The 25,012-nt window shown below is 41.3% G+C and overlaps 1 protein-coding gene across 4 annotated transcripts in view; it reads left to right on the forward strand.

The window, feature by feature from the left end:
- ryr1b (ryanodine receptor 1b (skeletal)) overlaps positions 1-25,012 on the forward strand; it is a 69,729-nt gene that overhangs the window by 10,844 nt on the left and 33,873 nt on the right. For all 4 annotated transcript variants that reach the window (XM_087851159.1, XM_087851161.1, XM_087851160.1 and 1 more), the window contains exons 2-46: positions 1,553-1,672; positions 1,772-1,873; positions 4,978-5,052; positions 5,149-5,227; positions 5,394-5,506; positions 5,593-5,692; positions 5,787-5,883; positions 5,981-6,055; positions 6,210-6,366; positions 6,488-6,652; positions 8,673-8,794; positions 8,895-9,081; positions 9,268-9,403; positions 9,494-9,589; positions 10,264-10,382; positions 10,989-11,122; positions 11,696-11,937; positions 12,023-12,215; positions 12,805-13,021; positions 13,098-13,202; positions 13,452-13,555; positions 13,653-13,736; positions 13,826-13,985; positions 15,077-15,224; positions 15,351-15,556; positions 15,918-16,092; positions 16,235-16,443; positions 16,523-16,869; positions 17,126-17,261; positions 17,409-17,569; positions 18,277-18,439; positions 18,532-18,618; positions 18,959-19,185; positions 19,546-19,990; positions 20,074-20,637; positions 21,507-21,707; positions 22,052-22,160; positions 22,248-22,394; positions 22,515-22,788; positions 23,503-23,620; positions 23,731-23,863; positions 24,083-24,177; positions 24,262-24,397; positions 24,482-24,665; positions 24,805-24,916. In XM_087851159.1, coding sequence (XP_087707285.1) covers positions 1,553-1,672; positions 1,772-1,873; positions 4,978-5,052; positions 5,149-5,227; positions 5,394-5,506; positions 5,593-5,692; positions 5,787-5,883; positions 5,981-6,055; positions 6,210-6,366; positions 6,488-6,652; positions 8,673-8,794; positions 8,895-9,081; positions 9,268-9,403; positions 9,494-9,589; positions 10,264-10,382; positions 10,989-11,122; positions 11,696-11,937; positions 12,023-12,215; positions 12,805-13,021; positions 13,098-13,202; positions 13,452-13,555; positions 13,653-13,736; positions 13,826-13,985; positions 15,077-15,224; positions 15,351-15,556; positions 15,918-16,092; positions 16,235-16,443; positions 16,523-16,869; positions 17,126-17,261; positions 17,409-17,569; positions 18,277-18,439; positions 18,532-18,618; positions 18,959-19,185; positions 19,546-19,990; positions 20,074-20,637; positions 21,507-21,707; positions 22,052-22,160; positions 22,248-22,394; positions 22,515-22,788; positions 23,503-23,620; positions 23,731-23,863; positions 24,083-24,177; positions 24,262-24,397; positions 24,482-24,665; positions 24,805-24,916 — 7,359 coding nt within the window. The remainder of the gene's footprint in view (positions 1-1,552; positions 1,673-1,771; positions 1,874-4,977; positions 5,053-5,148; positions 5,228-5,393; positions 5,507-5,592; positions 5,693-5,786; positions 5,884-5,980; positions 6,056-6,209; positions 6,367-6,487; positions 6,653-8,672; positions 8,795-8,894; positions 9,082-9,267; positions 9,404-9,493; positions 9,590-10,263; positions 10,383-10,988; positions 11,123-11,695; positions 11,938-12,022; positions 12,216-12,804; positions 13,022-13,097; positions 13,203-13,451; positions 13,556-13,652; positions 13,737-13,825; positions 13,986-15,076; positions 15,225-15,350; positions 15,557-15,917; positions 16,093-16,234; positions 16,444-16,522; positions 16,870-17,125; positions 17,262-17,408; positions 17,570-18,276; positions 18,440-18,531; positions 18,619-18,958; positions 19,186-19,545; positions 19,991-20,073; positions 20,638-21,506; positions 21,708-22,051; positions 22,161-22,247; positions 22,395-22,514; positions 22,789-23,502; positions 23,621-23,730; positions 23,864-24,082; positions 24,178-24,261; positions 24,398-24,481; positions 24,666-24,804; positions 24,917-25,012) is intronic.

A 25,012-nucleotide genomic window follows, 5' to 3' on the forward strand; every position in this document is an offset into this window, starting at 1 on the left:
TAGCCTTATTCTCGTTCTGTAATGCTGGCTTTAGAACAGGTATACTGAGTCGATAAAGATGCATGTCATTGTAGTGCGTGCAGGTACTGGTCTGAATCTCAGCTTGGTGCTGTGTAGGTAGATATTGTTGTTGCACAAGGGAGACGAAAGAAAATCTTCCAAATCCAATTTTGTTTCCTGATACTTCTGAGGTTTAAAAGTCAGGTTTAAAAAAAAACCTGTGCAAGCCGTGTGCAGTTTTAGTAACTCTTGACTTGCATTGAGTGCTGTTGCTCATGTCTGCAGTGAAAGAGAGAGGACACATTGCTCCACTTTTCTGAAGTGCAGAGCAGGCAAAGCAAGGAAAGGACAGAGAAGACATTTCTAGGCTGAGGAGGGAGAGATAGATGATAGCTCAGCCAAAGGAAGAGGGGTCACTTTTCAGCCAAAGAAACACTCGAGGCCTCTGGGCATAAGAGATGAGTAGATGTTATGAGGTCACAGCTCTGCATCGTTTTCCATTTTCCTGTTATATGCTAAGCTATAAACATAGATATGCAAAATCCTTTCCTGCCTTTGACCTCGCTTCGAAGGCCCTGCTATTTTTCTAACAGCAAGCCATGACATATTACAGCTGCAGAATCACCAGGGTGAGACAGCGAGCACTTCAAGAAATGAGAAGACAGAATGATACATTACTTGTTAGACGAGAGGGGAGAAAAGTCAGGGATCCGTCCAGAGCTGTAGATGGGATAGTATTCAGGTTAAATGATGGAGCCACTTACATAATGACTGAGTAGAAGAAACAGCTGAGAATTTTGAGTGTCAGGTGTGAGGTTCACATGCGAGGGGGTGTTTATTGCTGTATTTACAACAGTCTCTGGAGCGTCCAGGCATTGACGAGGAGCAAACAAATTACTCACTGTTAGCATTCTGCCCATGGAATAGATGCACATCTAAATATTGTGCCATACCTCACTAAAAGGAGCTGTTTAAATTCTGCTGAAAGCTCATATCCAATTAATCCTTTACACATTCACAATTCAAATTTCGTCATGTTATTGTTGTGGTGATGGATTTAAACTAAGATTGATTTGAAAAGTTGTTATTTATTCATGCAATAGTTTCATAGCTTCAAAGTGCACTTAAATTATTGCAGGTTTAGCATTCGCTGTGATAGATTATCTACTTAAAGCAACAGATTAATTAGTGGTAAAGTCATAAACATACTAAATCAGAGGGTTTTTTTCTAAGTGTACTAGTCATTTTTACTTCAGTCACTGTGTACTCTACAGCAAGTGTCTATTTGAAATGTGCTGTAGGCAAGTTTTCCTTTTTTGCACTTCTTGCAGAGAATTTCAGTTCAGTCAATAAAAGGTCAGTATTGTACAACAGAATGCCTGCAATATCAAGTGAAAACATTTTTTAATAAAAAAGAAATACCTAAAAAAAACAACCTGGCAAAGAGAAAACTGTAGTTGAATAAGTCATGTAAAATGATGCATCCTAAAATTGAAAGAACAGTGAATAAGAAATATTGATGACAGTTTGTTTGTTTGTTTACTGAGTGCAGGATGACCAGGTAGTTCTGCAGTGCACTGCCACCGTCCTGAAGGAGCAGATTAAACTGTGTCTCTCCTGCGAGGGCTTTGGGAACCGTCTCTGCTTCCTTGAAACCACATCCAACGCTCAGGTGAGATTCTGCTACCCATTCCTCCCTTTCCCTTGTACATGCACTTGTTTGTTTTTTGAACAACTTTAATTTACCTCTCTATTGTTTATGCATTTGCAGAATGTGCCCCCAGACCTGGCCATATGTTCCTTCATTCTGGAGCAGTCTCTCTCAGTCCGTGCTCTGCAGGAGATGCTGGCCAACACCGTGGAGATGACCGAGGTGGGGGTCATAACCAGGAATAATGAAACTAGTAGAAGATATATAGAAATATATTGAGAGGGTGATTCATAAATGTAAGAGATTCATGGAGTGCTAAAAGGAATGCGACTTATGAAAGGCACACTAAAGAAATATACTTTATTATGAAGATCAAGGTCTCTCTGAATGCAAAAATATGTATATTCTATATGCAATTTTACTGCCTCTGTCACTGTCCATCTTACTGTCACCAGACAAAAGTTGTCACATTCAGCTGGAATTGCTAAAGTCATTGTGTTTGCAATTTGTTGTGTGCAGTTGTTGAGCATAACTTTTCTGTGTCGTCTCCCACTACCGCCAAACCTATATTGCAAGAAAAATGACAACACTTTTGAAAGTCTGCATATGAAATTGACTCTATTTCCACCATGTCAACAAGAAGTACCCAGCCAAGTTTAACAACAAAAATAGATGCAGCAACCCTCTAACAATTTCCAGTCTGTCTTACTTGATGCACAACAGCTAACATTAATACGGATAAATATTTTTACCTCATATCTTATTGCAAAGTTGGCTGTTTCTAACAGTATATGAATTAATCGTTCTGTGTGTACTTAAAAACATCCTGGTTCGGAACACTTTGTTTCCAATCTGAGATTGAGAGATCCTCGACATGTCTCTGTTTTAGACAGAGAGAAATAAATTTGCAGTTTATGTGGGTCAGACTGTTTAGTAGCGCGTGCCAGTCCTGTCTTAATATGTAGGTGGTATTTTTCTGCTCCATCACAGATGGAGCTTTCAAAATGAATTTAAAAAGTTCACAGTTGGAGATATTATGAACCAAATTCCTTCAGCCTACATAACCACCATCAATGGACTTATTTTTGGTGTTTATTTTATTATGATTTTGTTACTTGCCATCTGATACCCGCTCCCCTTCCCTTCTTGCTCTTTGCAAAGCAGGCAGTCGATTTGGACAAATGGGTATGTCTGTTAACGTGTGTTATTTCCTGTAATGTGTGTCCCAACCAACCTGGCAACTGTCCTTGTTCCTGTCATGTTGGCAAGTGGGTGTCCTAGTGAATGAAATACGTAGTGCTGTATCATTTACACATCTCGGTTTGTGTCAGTTAAGCCCTCACCATAAGTAGGTGATTGTCATGAACACCTGTGTATAGCTTTTAGCAACTGGTGGAGTTCAAGTCCACTGTCTCTGTGCTGAGCTATTAAAAACAGCACTGTTAAGTATAAAAAAGTAACGTTTTAGGGAAAGATTAGATTTTTTTTCCACAGTTTTGAAGCAAGAATAGAGCACAGCATTTTTTCTCATAATTAAACTTCAATCTATCCCACAATATGAGACATAGCTACAAGGCGTCACTCATTTGCATTTTGTGCAAAACGCAGCCCATTCATCATAATTATTATTTCACCTTGCTTGATGTTGCTCATTTGTTTTAGATCATTGTTCTTTGTGAGTCTTAAAAATTGACCTGTTATGCTTTTCTTTCTTTTCCTCATATACTTCAGTTGTGGATGCTCATACTAAACATGGCCAAACGTTCAAATAATAAGGTCGTATGTAAAGACAATCCCCGGAAACAGAACACTCAGGATTCTCAGGATCTGGCCTGTCAGAGTTTTTTCTACACTTAGATGTGTATGATGCAAGAGGAGACATCCTTAATATGGTCATGTCAAACAGACACTTCTCGCAAAGAGCACATAAGCCCCATCCACATGCTGTTAAAACCACCCAGACAATCTGAAGAAGCGCGGCTTTAAAGGTGGAGGAGCTACAACAGTGGGTGAAAAGGGGCTGAACCAAAGCCCTGTGTGAGGCCACTCTAGCAGTCAAACAATAAAAATGAAGAGCTGGAAATGAGCATAACAGGTCCATTTTTATAACACATCCCAGTTCTCCTTTTATTCACAACATGTTATCATATTGATGAAAAAGATTCATTCACTATAAACGTACACACTTGGGTTTTTGTAAGAGAAACTTTTGGTTGTTTTTGGTTTTTTTTTTTCATTTCCAGATGATTACCAGTTAAGTATGCTTTTCACAATTTAACTACAATGTGCCATTTTGATTAGTATACAATCAAAATATCAGTTAGCACATCAAGAAAAAAAAAACAGTGTTGAATCTTTGATAAGACAGGTGAATGAAAGCTGATACGGCTGAGGCAATGATCTTAAGCTAGCTTTAAGAGAAACTATTTCAAGCCTTTTATTAGCTGCATTATGACTAGTCTAGACAGTTCCTGCTTCACAGGAGTTGAAAGATGTGGAGGAGCCAGGCTTCCCTACTGATGAACAAGAGGATGAGAATAGAATGGCATGCAGCCCAGCAGAGGTTCCCACCAACACATGTCAGGGATGGATGGAGAAATTGGACACTCCAGAGCTGCGGACAGGCCTAGCTCCTTCTTAACACACGCACTTGGGGATAAGGCCCACAACACAATCGCCAACACAACACCTGTCCTACCCAAGCCTCGTGCTAATGCTAATGCAGTTTAGAGCTGTTAGCATCATCCTAACACTTGACATACCTGCCCCTAACTCATCTCAGTGGATTATGGGTGCTAAACCCTTAATAAAGGTTTAGTCTTATCTTCCTGTCAACACCCCTAAATGTTAAATGTTGCGCTTGTGTTTGAGACTATAACCTATGGTGACTGACATTAGGGTTTAAATAAATAAATTGGGCAGGTCACTATTGGTTAATATAAACTTGTGACTAAACTAGACATATTGTTTACATAAATTGAACACATCTGAAAGAAAAGATACATATTATTGATCCTAATAGGATGTGTACTTTGACTGAAAAGTTTATGCACCATATACAGGATCAATGAATTCAACAAAAGTTGCTACATATAATGGACAATATAAAGCACAGGCTTAACTGAATACAGCTTAAAGATCTTTAGTACATTCATTTTCAGTTCTTGAAAGTTTCAACCAGCCTCTAATCTTTTCTTCTGACCTTTGAACCTTTAAAAATGTGTCGTTGTTTCCCCCCATCAGGTCAATGTGTTTGTTAAAGTATACAGTCACTTGTGTTGATTTGGCCTGTTAAGTATTTTTTTTTTTATAATTTCTCACCTCAGTCGTCCCAGGGTGGAGGTCATCGCACTTTACTGTATGGTCATGCCATCCTTTTGAGACACCACCACTCAGACATGGTAAGGCTAGAAATGAGCAAGAAATAAATGTAAACCTGTATAAGATGTCGTCAAATGCTCTAGTTGGAGTCATGTCCTCTATAAAAATCTCTCCAGTACCTGAGCTGTTTGACTACATCTCGGTCCCTCACGGACAAGCTGGCCTTCGATGTAGGCTTACAAGAGGATTCCACCGGTAAGGGAAATGCAGCAGAATACATTTTAGGCCTGGTATTAGCTCATTATTCTCTGGTGCTATTGTTATTGCCAACATGAAAGCTATTGACAAAAATAGTCAGCAGTTTATAAAGTTATCTGTTATATTTTTGGAAATAGCTGTTTTTTTCTTACTCTTGTTGAAGGTGAGGCATGTTGGTGGACTATTCATCCAGCTTCTAAACAAAGGTCAGAAGGTGAAAAGGTCAGGGTGGGTGACGACCTCATCCTTGTCAGTGTGTCCTCTGAGAGATACCTGGTACGACTGCTCCTTGTTTTGCACAATGATGGAGACATATGCACAGTATGTCTTTTTTTAATCGTCTTCTTCTCTTCTGTCCCCAGCATCTGTCCTACGCCAGTGGAGATCTCATGGTGGACGCTTCCTTCATGCAGACTCTTTGGAACATGAATCCAATTTGTTCAGGCTGTGAACTAGCTGAGGGTACAAACCTGCTTTAAAAAACTCTGTCTCTTCCCTGTTCCCGTAAAAAGAAACATAACACAGAATCGCTTTGGATGTTTGTTCCTTTACACAGGTTATTTAACAGGAGGTCATGTTCTCAGGCTTTTCCATGGCCACATGGACGAATGTCTGGCCATCGCTACACCAGAGGAAGGAGAAGAAAAGCGCAGGTGAGAATATAGGAACGCTAAGTTGCTCTTAGTAGAATAACTTCTTGTTAGTGTGATACCATGTACATACTGTTTGTGTGTGCCCACTCTGCCACAGGATGGCTCATTATGAAGGCGGTACTGTGTGCAGTCAGGCTCGATCCCTGTGGAGGCTGGAACCCCTCAGAATCAGGTGATTATCTCCTCAAGGGAGTCATGTGACACACATTAGTTGGTTGAATTGCTGGGTAAGGTAAGAATAAGAAAGAGCAACAAAAATCAAAATATAGTAGTGAATGAAACAGTTTAGTTGGCTTCTTTATAGTTTTTTCTTTAACTTTGTGCAGTTGGAGTGGTAGCCACATGAAGTGGGGACAGTCTTTTCGTATTCGCCACATCACGACGGGCCGGTACCTGTGTCTTGATGAGGAAAAGGGCCTCTTGGTGGTCGATCCAGAGAAGGCGAACACCAAACTGTCTGCTTTCTGCTTCCGGGCTTCAAAGGTCAACATTTTAATTTGAATTTCTCAGTGCATTTGGACAGTCATAGTTAATATACTGTGATTTATTCTCTCATTGACTTCAGTTTTTTTCTCACGTACTGTCCTTTTCTCCCCCCGAGCAGGAGAAGGTGGAGGTGGCTCAGAAGCGTGATGTTGAGGGGATGGGCATTCCAGAGATTAAGTATGGAGAGTCCATGTGCTTTGTCCAACATGTGTCTACAGGCCTGTGGCTCACATATGCTGCCCTGGATGCTAAAGCTGCTCGTTTGGGAATGATGAAAAGGAAGGTAATGATCTATCCTGGGAATAAAAGTGAGATACAAACCCAATTCTGAAAAAGTTGTCACACTGTGTAAAAGATAAATAAAAACATGATAATTAGCAAATTTAAAAATATTTCATTCACAGTAGAACACAGAAAACATGTCAAATGTCTAGTTATTTTAAGAACAATATGAGCTCATTTTGTAATTTGATGATAACAGCACGCCTCAAAAGATTTGGCAGGTGGAAAACAAAAGGTTGGAAAAGTAATTAGAAACAGCTAAATTAACATTTTGCAACTAATGTTAACTGACAACAGGTCAAAGAGCATCTTAGAGAGATACAGAATGACCAATCTGCAAAAACACGTTCCTAAACTTAAAATTGTGAATATATTGAATGTTTCATCATCGTCAGCACAGAATAGAATGTAAAGAATAGAATAGCCATTTATTGTCATTGTAAATGTGCAATGAAATTGTGAGTGCTCCTGTGATAGACCGAGCAGTGAAGGAAACTTAGGCACAGGTTAAAGTCCAAAAAACGGATTTTTTATTTAACCCAAAAAACATAATTAGTTAAATCATGCAAAAAGAATCAAAATCTTGGGCCCATAAAAGAGGTCAAAATAACAGAACTCTACTCAAAGTTGACAACACTACTGATAACTCAAACAAACTGACCTAACTTAATGAGACAAAGGGGAAACTTAAATAGTGGCTGATCAGCCCACAAAAACAGGAGAGGGGGTAAAGCACACAAAACCCAACTAAACCTAACATAATGAACTCCAATTCCCCCCCATGGTCCCGAGTTATGGCATGAACCAATTTGCAGTCTTCCTTTAAAGCTCGCTCCGCCCCTTTTCCACCTCTTGGCTCCTTAATCAAGGGACTGGAACAGCTACAACTAAGGTAACTCAGAAAACAAAAGATTAATCATACATAACAGTGTAAACTAAAATGTGCGCACTTATTTTAGAATGCAGTGTTATGTGGATATGTGAATTAACTCTAAACAAAAACCAGTTATTTATTGTCCTGTAAATTAATTCCTATATTTAAAGAAAGACAAATGTGAATGCGATGTTACGTATAAGCCTCTACACTAACATGGTGGGTATTACCACTGTGTGGCTGTAAGTGCAGCCATCACAGCTCTACACCAACTGTTGTGAGCCTAGAGGTGTGGGACCTGATTGACCTGAGGCGTCAACAAGAGGGCAGTGATGTCGGACAGGTGGAGTGCGGGGTGCAAGGGGTCACCTGTGATGGCCCTGCTTTTCCTGAGACAGGAGGATCTAGCAATGGCCTCAAGGGGTGGGAGAGGGCAGCCAGTGATTTTTTGGGCAGTGCTAATTACCCCCTGAGCTGCCTTCCTGTTCTCAGTTGTGGTCGTTGCATACCAAACACCCAGTACATAATATCATCAAAAGATCCCAAGAATTTGGAGAAATCTGTGCACACTGGATAAAATCAGTACTGGATGACTGTTATGTTTGGGCCCTTGGGCAGCACAGCATTAAAAACAGACACGATTCTGCCATAGAAATCAGTTCATAGGCTCAGCTCAGGAACATTCCCAGAAATCAGGTTAAAGATCTATTATACGAAGAAGAAGCCTCATGTGAACATGATCCAAAAACACTGCCATCTTCTCTGGGCCATTTAAAATGGACTGGGGTAAAGTGGTAGACTATTCTGTGGACGAATTCTTGTAAAACCTGGATTCCACATCTGGATTAATTTGGCTTGTGGAAGTTCTTTCTTGTTATCACCACACAGTTAGAAAAGCTGCATCTTTGATGATATGGAGCTACTTTACTGCATATTCACAGCTTGTAATCTGGAAAAGCAGCATCAATGCGGAAGAGTCTGGGTGCTGCAGTCCAGACATTTGTCAGATTTTAGTATTGTTTACCTGCATCTGTGTGCTTTAATGTTTAATGTGAAAATAAGTAAATATTGATAATGGCAAACCTTTTTGAGGTTCTTAAATCTTTTTTCCTACATAAGTACCACCAATGGAAAATAATGTTTCCAGGTTATTCTGCACCAAGAGGGCCATATGGACGATGCCTTGACTGTGTCCCGCTCTCAGACTGAAGAGTCACAGGCTGCTCGAATGATTTACAGCACCACAGGCCTCTTCAGGCAGTTCATCAAGTAAGTTTATATGTTTTCAAAATGTGGATGAGTGGAAACTCTTTTTTGCAGCAGGATGCAGTCATATAAACATATTATTAAATTTTATTTGTTCTTTCAGCGGATTGGACTCCCTCAGTGGGAAGAACAAGTCACCAGGGACAGGATCACTTCCTCTGGAGGCGGTCATCCTCTCTCTTCAGGATCTCATCTTCTACTTTCGCCCACCTGAGGAGGAACTGGAACACGAAGAGAAACAGACCAAGCTCCGCTCTCTCCGCAACCGGCAGAACCTCTTCCAGGAGGAGGTAATCAGCATGCTGCCATCAAAACCTCTTGCACTATGAGTGCAAGAAATAATTTCAGTGTTATATTCAGAATAAAGGGGAATATTCTTTTTTATACAAAATAAGTTTAAATGGATGTGAACATGACCTAAACTCTCAGGTTATTATTATGAATCCTGATCCTTTTGTTTTTGTTTTCAACCCCAGGGAATGATAACCATTGTGCTGGAGTGCATTGACCGCCTGAACGTATACAACACTGCTGCCCACTTTTCTGAATTTGCGGGAGAGGAGGCTGCTGAGTCCTGGAAGGAGATTGTCAACCTCCTTTATGAGCTGCTGGGTACGGCCTCTGAAAACACAAACCGCAAATTACACGTGGTCTCTGCTGAATAAAGAAAAAATGATTTGTCTCTGTGTCTCCACTGCACAGCTTCTCTGATCAGGGGTAACCGATCAAATTGTGCATTGTTCTGTGACAATCTCGACTGGTTGGTCAGCAAGCTGGACCGTCTGGAGGCCTCCTCAGGTTTGGAGTGCACCTTACTCATTCAGTCATACATCCAGCACCCACAAATTACAAGTGTTTCGACTAATTGGCTTGGCAGGATCTACTGTTTATAATTGGCACAGCTTAATGCATTAAGCCCTAGGGTGTTGTTTGTTATTTCCACTTATAAAATCCTCAGATTAATAACACCTTTGATACAGTACAATATAACTGTGTAGCGTTTGACCCGATAAATACACGCTGGGGCGATTATTTTGACAGCACAACGTTTTATTTAGAGACGTGGGTTTATTCGCAGCCACTCCCGCTCTCTGCAGCTGTCACGTCCGCTCCCCTCCGACTGTCACTGTCAACATAAGAAGACACACAATCAATGTCGGAACCCAGCACACCTGTCGACTCCGCCCCTGCGCCGCCCCGGAAGCTCACTGTGTCACCCCTCCTCTGCAGCTGGCCAGAGACCACACCCACGCCACAAACTGAAATACACAAGTCTCCTTACATTCAGTACATCCAGTCTAGATCAGGAGTTGGTTAAACATTCACAACAACAGTTGCATCAAGTTGCTTTATACTGCGAGATAAAAACCCAGCAGTTTTGAAGACGCAAATCTCTGCCAGCCAGCAGCTAGCCTGAAGACTGTATATTATTTAAATATTACCAGTATATGAACCCTTTTCCTTTTTTTAAGGTATTCTTGAGGTGCTGTACTGTGTCTTAATTGAAAGCCCCGAGGTTCTGAACATCATCCAGGAGAACCACATCAAATCCATCATCTCTCTCTTGGACAAGCATGGAAGGAACCATAAGGTAGGCTATATTTCACTGCCAGGAACTGAAAGGGAAAATAAATTAGCTCCATATGATATGCACTCATATTTGAATATTTTCCCATTAACACGTTAAATCTGTTTTGCTGTTGTTTATTGTCAGGGTTTGCAGATGTAATAAAAATATGCAAGATTTAGATGCATGTCTGTAGACACACAGACATCCTTTCTCACTGTGCACGTTTTGAAATTAGTGTGTGCATGAAGGACTGCCTGTTTGCTTGATTTTACATCAGTGCTAAAGTGCTTTGGAGACACTAGTTTATCTCCTCTTACCAGTATCTCCTGTGGAGGAGGTATTGGTGGGCCATCACATCAGTTAGAAGATCTATAAACTGGTAAAGAAAAAAAAGTAGAAGAGAAAGCAAAGACAGAATCCAGGCAAATATATTTTTACCTGTTGGTGGTAGCTAGCTGGTGTCTGTCTCTCTTCTGTCATGGGCAGCAGTTCTTCTGTTTATCTGTCTGAATGAATCTGACTCATAAAAATCCTTTTTGTTCTTGCTGTTCTGTTTTTAGTAATCTTAACCAGCGGATAATCCAGTGATAATTAAGTTAATAAAAGTGTTTATGCTTCTACCTTTAGGTGCTGGATGTCTTGCGCTCTCTTTGTGTGTGTAATGGTGTAGCTGTGAGGTCCAACCAGAACCTCATCACTGAAAATCTACTTCCAGGTCGTGACCTCTTGCTACAGACCAGCATTGTAAACTATGTCACCAGGTACTTGAACTACTGTTAAGTTGTTTTCAAAATCAGAATCAGGGAAACTTCATTAATCCCAGAGGGAAACTGAGTTACCATAGCAGCATAAATACAACAAACAACAAAGGAATAGCATAAAAAGAAGAGTAGAAATAAAGATACAATTAGATAAATATAAATATAAAAGGACACAAGTATTAGTATGTGCAATTCTTCTTCTGACGAAGTTGTATTTTTGTATTTTCCTACTCAGTTGTATATATTATTCTATTCTATTTTATTCTATTGTATATATTATTCTATTCTATTTTATTCTATTGTATTTTATTGCATTCCAGTGTTTTCTAATTTCTGCTACATAACTTTGCACTTTTGCTGTAACAAAACAAATTTCCCACCTGTGGGACTAATAAAGGTCATCTTATCTTATCTTATCTTAACACTAATGTTTCTGGGATATTGCAGAAATTAAAGGTGCACAAGAGTCCAAATATACATTGTTTTGCAATATTTCCACATTGTTAGTTTTTAGTTATTTTCCCTTGTTGTCTATAAAAGTTAATGCTAATGTACTTTCTCCTCTGTACTCAGTGTAAGGCCCAACATCTTCTTGGGTACATGTGAGGGGTCAACACAGTATAAGAAGTGGTACTTTGAGGTGATGGTAGACCATGTGGAAGCCTTTGTGACAGCACAGGCAAGTCACCTGCGGGTAGGCTGGGCTTTGACTGAAGGTTATAGCCCCTATCCTGGAGGAGGAGAAGGCTGGGGTGGTAATGGTGTGGGAGATGACCTCTACTCATATGGCTTTGATGGACTGCATCTGTGGTCAGGTAAGATTTCCTTAAATTCTTTACAAGAAGATTTACAATCTCTTGTAACCAATACAACCTCTTCACTACCTGCTCTACTATTCAGGTACTGTGGCCCGCCAGGTGGCTTCGCCCAGTGCACATACACTGGCTGCCGATGATGTTGTAAGCTGCTGCCTGGATCTCAGTGTGCCCAGTATCTCCTTCCGTATTAATGGCCACCCAGTTCAGGGAATGTTTGAAAACTTTAATGTTGATGGCCTCTTCTTTCCCGTCATTAGCTTTTCTGCTGGGGTCAAGTAAGTTTAACATACAAATAAAGCATAATCCTCTGTTTCACTATTTACTTGTATTTTGTTGATTAATGGTCTAGTACACCAGCAAATTCGTGTGATACATGTTGATGCAATGCAAGCAGAAGCTAATTTAATGGTTTTTCATGAGTTTGTCACCGTTTAAATTGTAATTTAATTTCAATTATTGGACTTTTTGTGTAAAATTTACAATGGGGAAGTAACAAAAGAATTATTATTGCATTATATTTCAGAATTTCTCCAGTTTTATATTTTTAATAATTATTAATTTTCTTGTATTTCTTTAGATTATTGTCTAATCTCCCAAATAATAGCTTTAAAATCATCATCAAATCTTACAGGATTTGTCTGTAATAAATCTTTATAGTGTTGAGATGGGGCTTATGCATCATTGACTGATGAGTACAAGAAGGGAAACACAAGCTCAGGAACCGGCACAGAAATAAAAATCAATTTTTTCTTTATTATGAGTTTTCTAAAGATCAATGAACCATTGTCATAAAGGAGTTTAGTAGTATATAAACCTCTGTCGTATAGATAAAGACTTGGACTCACTTGGTTTTTGTCCCCTTAGGGCTCGGTTCCTCCTCGGTGGTCGCCATGGGGACTTTAAATTCATGCCCCCGCCTGGTTATGCGCCATGCTACGAGGCTGTGTTGCCTAGAGAGAGGATGCGTATTGAACATATCAAGGAGTACAAGCATGACTTTAATGGTGTGCGCAATCTTCTGGGTCCTACTCTGTCCCTCAATCACACATCTTTCACCCCCTGCCCTGTGGACACAATTCAGGTAAAATCCCCTCAGCTAAAATCAGTACTCGATGTCTTTGTTTCTTTTTGTTTTCTGACTTTCCTTTGCTTTATAGATTGTCTTGCCACCCCACTTGGAACGTATCCGAGAAAAACTGGCAGAGAATATTCACGAACTCTGGGCTATCACTCGTATTGAGCAGGGTTGGACCTATGGGATTGTGAGTATGGTGTCAGCACTGCAGAACAGATGCAACTATACGAGATTAGTGGTTTGACAACATCAGCTTTAAGTGGTGTAGAGCTTTTAACTGTTAAAAGTTAATATGACTGTTAGAAATGCTTCAAAATGTTACCTTTGCTTCAAAATGCTTTACACAAGCAAAAAAAAAGCATGAACTAACATATACATATATAAATTTACACACATTTATAAACTGTGGGTAAAAAACTATGATTTTTCCCTGCAGTTTAGGGATGACAACAAGAAACTCCACCCCTGTCTGGTGGACTTCCAAAGTCTGCCTGAGCCAGAGAAGAACTACAATCTGCAGATGTCCGGTGAGACTCTCAAGTGAGTAGCAGGTTAGATTTGAGAGAGTTAAAGGTCAGAGGAAAACGTTTATGTCCCATTATTGGTGAACTTGTGTCTTTACTTTATTATCCCACAGGACTCTCCTAGCACTGGGTTGCCATGTTGGTATGGGTGATGAGAAAGCGGAGGAGAATCTAAAGAAAATCAAGCTTCCCAAGACGTATGAAAACAAAAGATATTTCTTATTGTTTCGTCATAATTTTATACTTTAACTATGCAGATCTAAATGTAACCATATCTTTCTGTTAGCTATGTGATGAGCAACGGATACAAGCCTGCCCCGCTTGATCTCAGCCATGTCAAGCTGACACCAAACCAGAATCAGCTTGTAGAAAAACTGGCAGAAAATGGGCATAATGTTTGGGCGAGGGACCGAGTACGGCAAGGATGGACCTACAGCATTGTCCAGGTGATGATTTCCCAATCCTTAGTGGATCTTTTATTTATTGGTGGATGGTCTGTCTTAAAGTACACAATCAATCACTTACAATCAGTGTTGGAGAGTAACGGAATACATGTACCGCCGTTACGTATTTAAAATACAAAATATGAGTAACTGTATTCCGTTACAGTTACCGTTTAAAAAGGTGGTATTTAGAATACAGTTACTTTGTTGAAATAAATGGATTACACGGCGGTACTTCCCTGTTTCATATTGTGGCGGGTCAGGACTGTTTGGGTTTTGTTTGACAGCTACGTTCTGTTGTTCCAGGCAGCGTTACGGTTGCCATGGTTACAGGGCGACGCTCTCTCTGCCTGTTTCCTGGGTGAGAGAGGCCTTTTTGTTGTTGTTGTGCTAAGCTAATAGGCAGAATGCTACAGGTATAGCTCTAAAGAATGTAGCATCATAGGCAGTGTAGTCCGTGCTGCAGGGAGAATGGACTGCCATACCCGTTATGTGTCTGTGAGCGAGGGAGGGAGAAAAAGGAAAAGTACGAGCTGTCATCGAGCAAAAACGGGAGCTGGAAGCATGTAAATATAATAATAACCACTGCAGCCAAGAAGAGTGCCTGACCCAGTTGTAAGTAAGCTATTAAGACTCGACTGTACACCGTGTTCGTGTTTTCCTCCGAAACAATAAGTTCCGTTGGAGCAGCCTTTCAACGCCTCTCTCTGTCTCTGCTAGCAAAGTTGACCCAGACAACAAAGTAAAGCTAGTTTTCGGCTATGAGCCCGACACAGAACCCACCGTATTAGCCAGAGGTCCCTTTACTACGGTTCGGAGCCGCGACCTTCAGTAACAGTAATAAATCACAGCAATAGTACATTCATGTAGTTGTAAACAGCATGATAATATATTAAGTAATCCAAAGTATTCAGAATACGTTACTCTCATTGAGTAACGTAACGGAATGCGTTACAGAATACATTTTGGGGCATGTATTCTGTAATCTGTAGTGGAATACATTTTAAAAGTAACCTTCCCAACACTGCATACAATCACATGCATTGCATATTTTTTTCTTTTCTATATAAAGCTGCATTTTGTACACTTTTCAGGACATTGTTAATAAGCGTAACCCTCGTCTGGTACCTTACAACCTGCTGGATGAGAGAACTAAGAAAACCAACCGAGACAGTGTCAACAACGCTGTCCGTACACTCATTGGCTATGGCTACAACATTGAGCCTCCAGATCAGGAGAGCAGTAAGTCATCTTTCCTCATGTGTTCGCTGATTAAATGCACAGTATCTTTTTTTCACCACCTTTTTTTTTTTTAGCATTTTTGTTTTTCTTATTCTTATCTGTCATGTTTTCCCTCTTTCACTGCAGCTGGCCATGGCCTTGAGAACACCCGTGGGGACAAGGTGCGAATCTTCAGGGCAGAGAAGTCGTATGCTGTCACCCAAGGAAAGTGGTACTTTGAGTTTGAGGCAGTCTCAACGGGGGAGATGAGAGTGGGCTGGGCACGTCCTAATGTCCACTCTGACACTGAACTGGGAGCAGATGAATTGGCCTACGTCTTTAATGGCAATAAGGTTAGTCACTAGGGTAACATTACAAATCGAATTTAGACTTGTTATCTTGGTCTATAAAAAATTACATTGTGTAAATGTTTTCTAAATCATTCACATCTTTTTGAATGGGTGACGTGGATCTCAAACTATTAGAAATATTGACTTTTGAGGAGGAAAGTTCTTTAAGTTATAGGAATAGAAAATATCGCATTGTCTTTATTATTTTTGTATAGCTAGGAGAAGGTCAAGGTATCGTAAACCTGAGGCAAGATGTATTAGTCAGTAGCTAAAAAAGGTTACTGTAGCACACTGTAGCTGGTGGAAATGATGTGTCTGTTTTTGTGGAAATAAGTAATATTTTATTTGTTGTAACCTCTTCCAGGCCCAGCGATGGCATATTGGCAATGAACCATTTGGCCGCCAGTGGCTGTCTGGTGATGTCGTTGGCTGTATGATAGACCTGACTGAGATGAACATCATGTTCACGCTCAATGGAGAAATGTTGATCAGTGACTCAGGCTCAGAGATGGCTTTCAAAGATATTGAAATTGGGGATGGTGAGAACTGTTTTTTTTATAGTACCAGCATTAGCACCAATAACTAAAAGTTACTGGTGCTTTATTTTTTGCCAGTTTGCATTATAAGCAGCAGCTTGAAAAAACTATTAACTGATTTCTTCCCTTTCATGCTACCCATCAGGTTTTATTCCAGTGTGTACCCTGGGTCTATCTCAGGTTGGAAGGATTAATCTGGGTCAAAATGTCAGCAGCCTGCGCTATTTTGCCATTTGTGGCCTGCAGGAAGGATTTGAACCTTTTGCCATCAATATGAAGCGAGACATCACCATGTGGTTCAGTAAAAGTTTGCCCCAGTTTGGGCCTGTGCCTGTTGATCACAACCATATTGAGGTAACTATTCAGAGACATGTGTAAAGTTTAATAAAGTTAGAACTTCAAAATGAGTGATTTCTTTATTTTTGTCTCCTAGGTTTCCCGTGTTGACGGGACCGTGGACAGCGCCCCCTGTCTGAAGCTGACGCACAAGACGTTTGGGTCGCAGAATGCCAACACTGATATGATGTTCCTTAGACTCAGCATGCCTGTGCAGTTCCATGAGACCTTTAAGATCCCGGCAGGTACCACCCCTCTCACCCGTGCCCTTACTATACCTGAGGAGGAAGTCGCAGTGGTAGAACCTGACTCAGAGTTTGAAGTTTTGAAAAAGTCTGCCAGTCGCAAGGAGCAGGAAGAGGACAAGAAGGACCCCTCTGTGCCTAAGGAGATCTCCGTGGAAAATGAGAAGGACACAATGTCAGAAAAGGGAAAGAAAAGAGGGTAAGTTTGTCAAAATCTTCTGGACTGTTATGGTTGCTGGTTTAATATAAATTAAACAGAACAATCTCAATCACCTTCTGTTTTATTCTATTTATTTGTTTTGTTTGATTTTACGAATATTTGTGCTACATACCAATAACTGAAGTTGTGATATTTTGCTTGTTCTTTTAGAATGAAATCCACTGAAACTGTAAAGCAGTTAGAAGCCTTTAAAAAACACTAATTCCAAATGTTATTTATCTTCTGTGGACAACAGATTTTTTTCCAAAGCCAAGAAGGCAGCCATGACACCTCTTGCCCCTCCTCCTGCTCCTCCAACGGTGCCACGTTTGGTGGAAGACGTGGTCCCTGATGACAGAGATGATCCTGAGATCATCCAAAATACCACCACTGTGAGATTCACATTATTATTTGCTACAGTTACACATATTATTACCTGAGATTTTGTCAATTTGAATGATGGCTTTAAGTTTACATGTAATCTGTAATAATAAAATAATAAAATAATATGATTTCTTCTTTTTCCCCCCCGTCTTTAGTATTACTACTCTGTGAGGATCTTTGCTGGGCAGGAGCCGTCTGGTGTTTGGGTTGGCTGGGTCACTCCTGATTACCACATGTATGATCAAAACTTTGACCTCTCCAAGGTCCGCAGTGTCACTGTCACAGTGGGAGATGACAGAGGCAACATACATGACAGGTTAGTGTTTTTTCGTGCATAAATTTTTATTATTGCTGGCCAAGCATTGAGGAAAACTTTTATGTATTATTTATTTAATCTTAATTGAATCTAATGACATTTAGGCTCGATTTGTTTATTTAAATGCTGTGGAAGTAAAGACAAGCAACACTAAGAAATTACAAATTAAATATGCCTTCATATTAATTTGGCATTGCACCTAAATGAATAAAGGGACCCATCAAGCTTATTTCCAGCTCCATATTTTTGTTCTGGGACTTCATTAGAGCAGCTTTACGGATCTTACTTACTTTGAGATGCAGCCTCTCAGTTCATTATCTGTTTAAGCTCGTGTCTATTTAAGACCCCCTCATGCTAATTGCCCACTTTTGCATGACTTGCTGTTCCTCGCCTGGCTGCTGCAAAAAGTCAATTTCTTATTCTTAAAAAACTCATATTTTGTACAAAATCCAATCATGAGGTTACTTTTACATATGCTGAACTCCTTATTTGAAGCTCTATTCATATTCACAGTGTATGACAGCAATAAAATAAAGAAAATACAATTCAAAGTTAGTTAGGGTTCTATTTTGCTTACATCTACTTCTTTTATTTGGTTTGTTAGTTACTGTAAAGAATTTGGATCAGCTGCAGTATTTCAATTGAGACAGATGAGTTTAACTGGAGTGAGTTTCATTGCAGCTGTGTTTCTTGCTCATTCTTTGCAGCATGAAGCACAGTAATTGTTACATGGTGTGGGGAGGGGACCTGGTCAGCAATCAACAGACCCGCTTTAGCCAGGAGGACATGGTGATTGGCTGCCTTGTTGATCTGGCAACAGGTCTAATGACTTTTACGGCAAATGGAAAGGAGATTAATACTTTCTACCAGGTAAGGGAAAGTCCAATAGATTTATCTGTGTTTTTTATTCTTTGCTTTAAATGTATCCTGATGAGCTATGTGACAACGCTACATTCTGTCAGGTGGAGCCGAACACCAAACTCTTCCCTGCAGTTTTCGTTCAGCCGTTCAGTCAGAACATGGTGCAGCTAGAGTTGGGCAAACTCAAGGTCAGATGGAACGATTATCACTCTTTTTTGCAGCTGCCTTTTCTTAAAGTGTCACCAATTTAGAAATGTATGGTAATGTAAGTCAGACCCACGTTGGTGGTCTTTGGGAGTGGAGCACGGTCCAATCTTGCATTGTAATTCTCCTACTTATCTCTTTTAATATTGGACCAGATGTTGTCCATCATTTATTAATGATGATGTTTGGTGTTTTTAATAAAATGAACCACTATGCTTTTACCTGTACCTTCACATCTGAATTTCTGTATTTTTCAAATCTAGTTGAATTTATTTTTTCCTTCAAATGACAGTAAACTCACCTCTGCTGTTTCTCTCATATCAGAACATCATGCCTATCTCAGCTGCGATGTTCCGCAGTGAACGTAACAATCCAGTCCCTCAGTGCCCCCCGAGGCTGGATGTCCAGATGCTGACTCCAGTTATCTGGAGTCGTATGCCAAATCACTTCCTCAAACCAGAGGTGGGCAAAGTAAATGAGCGGTTAGGCTGGATGGTGGAGTGTGTTGAACCTCTCATCATGATGGCACTGCACATCCCAGAGGAGAACAGGTCAGAAACAGAATGTCGATGCACAAAACTCTTAAGTTTAGAGTTTTCATATAGCATTTATGACATTCCTGCTATAAATAATTGAGATAGCAGCAGATCAGCAACATCTTTTAACTTTATCATTGCAAATGTCAGTTACTTGTTATACCCGATGTATGTAGAGATGTCATAGGAAGAAGCTATTTTCTTTTTTTCCGCATTAAGAGAGCTGAAAACCAAAAAATACATTTTTTTATCATGAGAGTGTGATTTAAGAAAGGGAAGGTAAATATATAGAGCGATTAACATATAGTTATTACAAAAGATTTGTCATGATCATATAATGCATGCAATGCAATGAAGTTGACTTTTTTTCCACAGATGTATTGATATCCTGGAGCTGTCAGAGCGTCAGGATCTGATGAAGTTCCACTATCATACACTCATGCTCTACTGTGCTGTGTGCGCACTTGGGAACAACCGAGTGGCTCATGCATTATGCAGTCATGTGGATGAATCCCAGCTTTTCTATGCTATTGAGAACACCTACCTACCTGGACCTCTTCGCAGCGGCTTCTATGATCTGCTTATCAGCATTCATCTGGAATCAGCAAAACGGGCACGCTTGGGAACCAACAGGGAATTCATCGTTCCCATGACCGAAGAGACCCTCAGCATCAAGCTCTATCCTGATGCAATAAAAGCCCACTCCTTACCTGGCGTTGGTCTCACTACCTGCTTACGGCCAAAGCTGCATTTCTCATCCATCAACTTTGTTGGCACAGACCCTGATTTGTACACCATTAGTCCTGTCTTTCCTCTACAGGTAAGAAACAGGAGACAAGGTGCATTAAATCAAAAATTGTAAATGCTTTCTGCCTTTACTTACTTGTTATTTTGCTTCTGTAGGAGCTGAAAACAAAGGCGATTAACATGTTACGAGAGGCTGTGCTGGATGGTAGCCAGGCCATGCGGGATCCAGTAGGAGGCAGTGTAGAGTTCCACTTTGTCCCCATCTTGAAGCTAATCAGTACACTGCTTATTATGGGCATCTTCAATAATGATGACACCAAGCACATTCTCAAGATGATCGATCCCAATGTTTTCAGTGGAAAGGAAGAGGAGGAAGCTGAAGAGGGTGGAGCTGCTGAAGGAGAAAATGAGGAAAAGAAGGAGGAGGAATCGGAAGAAGCAGCCGAAGACGAGCTTGAGGATGAAGGGGTCGGGGATGAGGAAGAGGAGGAGCTAAAAGAGCTGGAGAAACGAGAGGGTGAGGAGGAAGAGGCTGAGCCCAAGGAAGAAGGAGAAGAGGAGGAAAAGGACAAAGAAGAGGCTAAGAGAGAAAAAGTAGATGGAGAGAAAGCAGAGGAAGAGAAGGAGTCAGAGGCAGTGGAAGCAGAAGCACAGGAGGAAGACGAGGGTCTGGAGGAAGGACTGCTACAGATGACGCTGCCAGAGTCTGTCAAACTGCAGGTCATTGTGATGTTTAAACTCTGACTGCTTTACAGTTTTACAACCGATGTGGATAATTGTGTCAGAGGATCTCATATCATAAAATTGTTTTTTTTTAATTATAAGCATCAGCACCTCCAAATCTGAGGCCATGGTTCTCAGCCGGAAAAGGGTGGAGTGCCCACTCCGGGTCGGGGATGAGTTCCTGCCCCAAGTGGAGGAATTCAAGTATCTCGGGGTCTTGTTCGCGAGTGATGGGAGAAGGGAGCCGGAGATCGACAGACGGATTGGGGCTGCAGCTGCAGTAATGCAGACGCTGCACCGGTCTGTCGTGGTGAAGAGGGAGCTGAGTGTAAAAGCGAAGCTCTCAATTTACCGGTCGATCTACGTCCCTACCCTCACCTATGGCCACGAGCTGTGGGTAGTGACCGAAAGAACGAGATCGCGGATACAAGCGGCAGAAATGAGCTTCCTCCGAAGGGTGGCTGGCCTCTCCCTTAGAGATAGGGTGAGAAGTTCGGCCATCCGGGAGGGGCTCAGAGTAGAGCCGCTGCTGCTCCACATCGAAAGGAGCCAGCTGAGGTGGTTTGGGCATCTGACAAGGATGCCCCCTGGGCGCCTCCTGGGTGAGGTGTTCCAGGCATGTCCCACCGGGAGGAGGCCCCGGGGCAGACCCAGGACACGCTGGAGAGATTATATCTTTCGGCTGGCCTGGGAACGCTTGGTGTTCCCCCGGATAAGCTGGAGGAGGTGGCTGGGGAGAGGGAGGTCTGGGCCTCTTTGCTTAGGCTGCTGCCCCCGCGACCCGGCCTCGGATAAAGCGGATGAAGATGGATGGATGGATGGATAAGCATTAGAACTTATGTTCCTGTCTCACCTTGCTCTTTCAGATGTGCACACTCCTGCAGTACTTCTGCGATTGCGAGCTGAGACACAGGGTGGAAGCCATTGTAGCATTCTCAGACAAGTTTGTCCATGATGTTAAGAGCAATCAACGTGTCCGTTACAACCAGCTAATGAGAGCCTTCACCATGTCAGCTGCTGAGACTGCACGCAAGACCCGGGAGTTCCGCTCGCCTCCACAGGACCAGGTAATAACTAATATTATCACACTAAACGAATGTGTCTCATAGGCTCCAGGTTTGAATTAATTTAGAGGGTATTTCTTAGTTGATATTCATCTTTGGAAAGTAAGAACTTACACTGAGAACAATGTAACTTAACAGTTTGTCATCAGATCTAAGGATCTAAAGATTAATTCTAAGGATTAAGTACAAACCATGTACTTGATGAATTAATTATTAGTTCTTGAGATCTGATGATAAACTGTTAAGTTTCCCATGTGCTGTTCAGACGACAACAAAACAAACCATATTTATAGCAAAAGACACACAAAATATCCTGATATAGCTGCTATAATGTGCTCTCTGTTAAGGTTCTTATGCTAACGAACTTCAAACACTTGGAGGATGAAGATTCTCCAGTTCCTGAGGACGTGCGGGAAACACTGGCAGAATTCCACAATGACCTCTTGCTTCACTGTGGTGAGCATTTTTGTGTAATTATGAATTTCTTCAGATGTGAAAAGCTGTTTATGGGTGTTTAATGCTGTAGTCACATTTTTACCATAGGTATACATATTGAGGAGGAACCAGAGGAGGAGGAGGTGGACACTTCACTGAGGGGCAGACTTGTTAGTCTGGTAGACAAGGTTAAAAGCCTCCGTAAGAAGAAGGAGGAGGAGGAACAGCCAGAGGTGGAGGAAGAAGCAAAACCCAGTAAGATTAACACTTAGGTTACCTGTGAAACAGTTGAAGGACCCGATCTGCATTTTCTTTTTAGCTCTAGGGTAAGAGTTAAATTGAGTTTATAACACGCTCTTCCTTCATTTCACCCAGGCACCCTTCAGGAGCTGATCTCCCACACCATGATCCACTGGGCTCAGGAGTCTTTTGTTCAGAACCCTGAGCTGGTGCGACTGATGTTCAGCCTTCTACACCGACTGTACGACGGTCTTGGCGAGCTGATCCGTGCACTGCCCAAAGCATATGCCATCAATGCTGTGTCCGTTCAGGACACCATGGACTTACTTGAGTGTTTGGGACAGATCCGATCACTGCTCATCGTCCAGATGGGTCCCGAAGAGGAGCGGCTTATGATCCAGAGCATTGGGTTAGTGTGGGGGATAAATAGTGTATACTTTGGAATTTAGAGTTAGTTTGTTACATTTTGAGTTATAATAATAGAACATGTGATGTTATTTTTTTTTTTTTGATCAAGATCTTTTTATTGAACAAAGAATTGCTTCCAACAACAATTACAGCAATATTAACAAACAGTCGTGCCCCCCCACCCACCCATCCACCCATCCACCCATCCACCCAGAACAGTGTAACTAAAACCCAGCCAGAGAGGAAAGAAGAGATAAAATTAAAGAAAATTACAGATACAAAGTAAATAATAAAATAAATGAACAACAGCAAGGGAAAAAAACAAACAAACAAAAAACAACAACAACAACAAAAAAAACCCATTCACACGCACATTAAGCGATAGTATCGGGACTTAATCTTTCAAAGTAAGTAAGAAAAGGTTGCCATGTGTCATAAAACCTCCGAACCGAACCTTTTACAGTGTAGCGGATCTTTTCCAGCTGAGTATAGTACATGACATCCTTAACCCATTGCCCATATACAGGTGGAAGTGGCTCTTTCCATTTCAATAATATCATTCTACGGGCCAAAAGAGTGCAAAAGGCCAGAAGATCAGAGTGTGATTTGGAAAGACTGGCATCACAAGGCGTCACCCCAAAAATAGCTATAATGTGATGTTATTTTATTAAGTAATGTAACACTGATGTATGGCTTCTGTTTTTTTTCTTTTCAGAAATATCATGAATAACAAGGTGTTCTACCAACACCCCAATCTGATGAGAGCTCTGGGTATGCATGAGACTGTGATGGAGGTGATGGTCAACGTGTTAGGTGGAGGAGGAGATTCGAAGGTAACTGTGATTTCTTCAAGTCTTTCACTTTCCAGGCCTGCGATTTATAACACAGCACACATCAGACATTATGCATCTGAGAAAAAAATGTTTGTTTTTTTCTTGCCCAGGAGATTCGATTCCCCCAAATGGTGACCAGCTGCTGTCGCTTCCTGTGTTACTTCTGCCGTATCAGCCGACAGAACCAGCGTTCTATGTTTGACCATCTGAGCTACCTGTTGCAGAACAGCGGCATCGGCTTGGGTGAGTCCCCTGTTACACTGTTTACTGTACTCTGTGTATGGCTTATTATGGACAGATTTTAATTTTAAATCTTTTTATTTTGAATAATCATGAAACAATTACAATAAAATTTAACTCACTGAAGCATGCAGGTAAGAAGTTTCTAAATGAGTTTTAATGAGCTGGGATCTTTCTACCAGGTGATGAATGAATAAACTCACTGATTATATCCCTATGTAGGCATGCGTGGATCCACACCCCTGGATGTGGCTGCAGCCTCCTGTATTGACAATAACGAGCTGGCCTTGGCTTTACAAGAGCAGGAACTGGAAATGGTTAGAGAGAAAAAATGTTTTTAAAAAAGGCTATAGTGGAACTGTTATCTGATAATCTCTCCTTTTGGTACTCACACGAGGTAGGTGGTGACATACTTGGCAGGCTGTGGACTGCAGATGTGTCCAATGCTCTTGTCTAAGGGCTACCCTGACATCGGCTGGAATCCTTGTGGCGGAGAGAGATACCTGGATTTCCTCCGCTTTGCTGTCTTCGTTAATGGTTGGCTTTGTTTATTATATAATGATGAGATTTGTAAGTAGTCGCCGCTAATATTTACCTCCTCCTACAACCTACTCCCCTTAGGAGAAAGCGTGGAAGAGAATGCCACCGTTGTGGTGCGTCTGCTCATCCGTCGCCCTGAGTGCTTTGGCCCAGCCCTGAGAGGAGAGGGTGGTAATGGCCTGCTGGCTGCAATGGAGGAGGCCATCAAGATATCAGAGGACCCGGCAAGAGATGGGCCCACTGTTAAGAAAGACAGGCGCTTCATGTACGGGCTGGCGCAGTGGCAGTGAATTAGATTTTTGTTGACAAAGTAACACCAACTAACAGCTTAGACAAATCACTGTGTAGTTTCACAGCAGCACAACAAATTTTCTTATAGAAAATAACATTATCTGGATTGGCAGGTTTGGTGGTGAGGAACAGCACGAGGAGAACCGTGTGCATCTGGGAAATGCCATCATGTCCTTTTACTCGGCTCTCATTGATCTGCTGGGTCGCTGTGCCCCAGAGATGCATGTAAGTAGAGCAGCTTTTAACATATTTCTATCCCTCAAACCTCCAGGAAGAGTGGCTCTGTGGGTGTTTGATTTGTACGAGTTAGTTTCATATAGC

Source organism: Neolamprologus brichardi, chromosome 14 (assembly GCF_056152115.1).
Source record: "Neolamprologus brichardi isolate AB-2024 chromosome 14, ASM5615211v1, whole genome shotgun sequence".
Lineage (NCBI taxonomy): Eukaryota > Metazoa > Chordata > Actinopteri > Cichliformes > Cichlidae > Neolamprologus > Neolamprologus brichardi.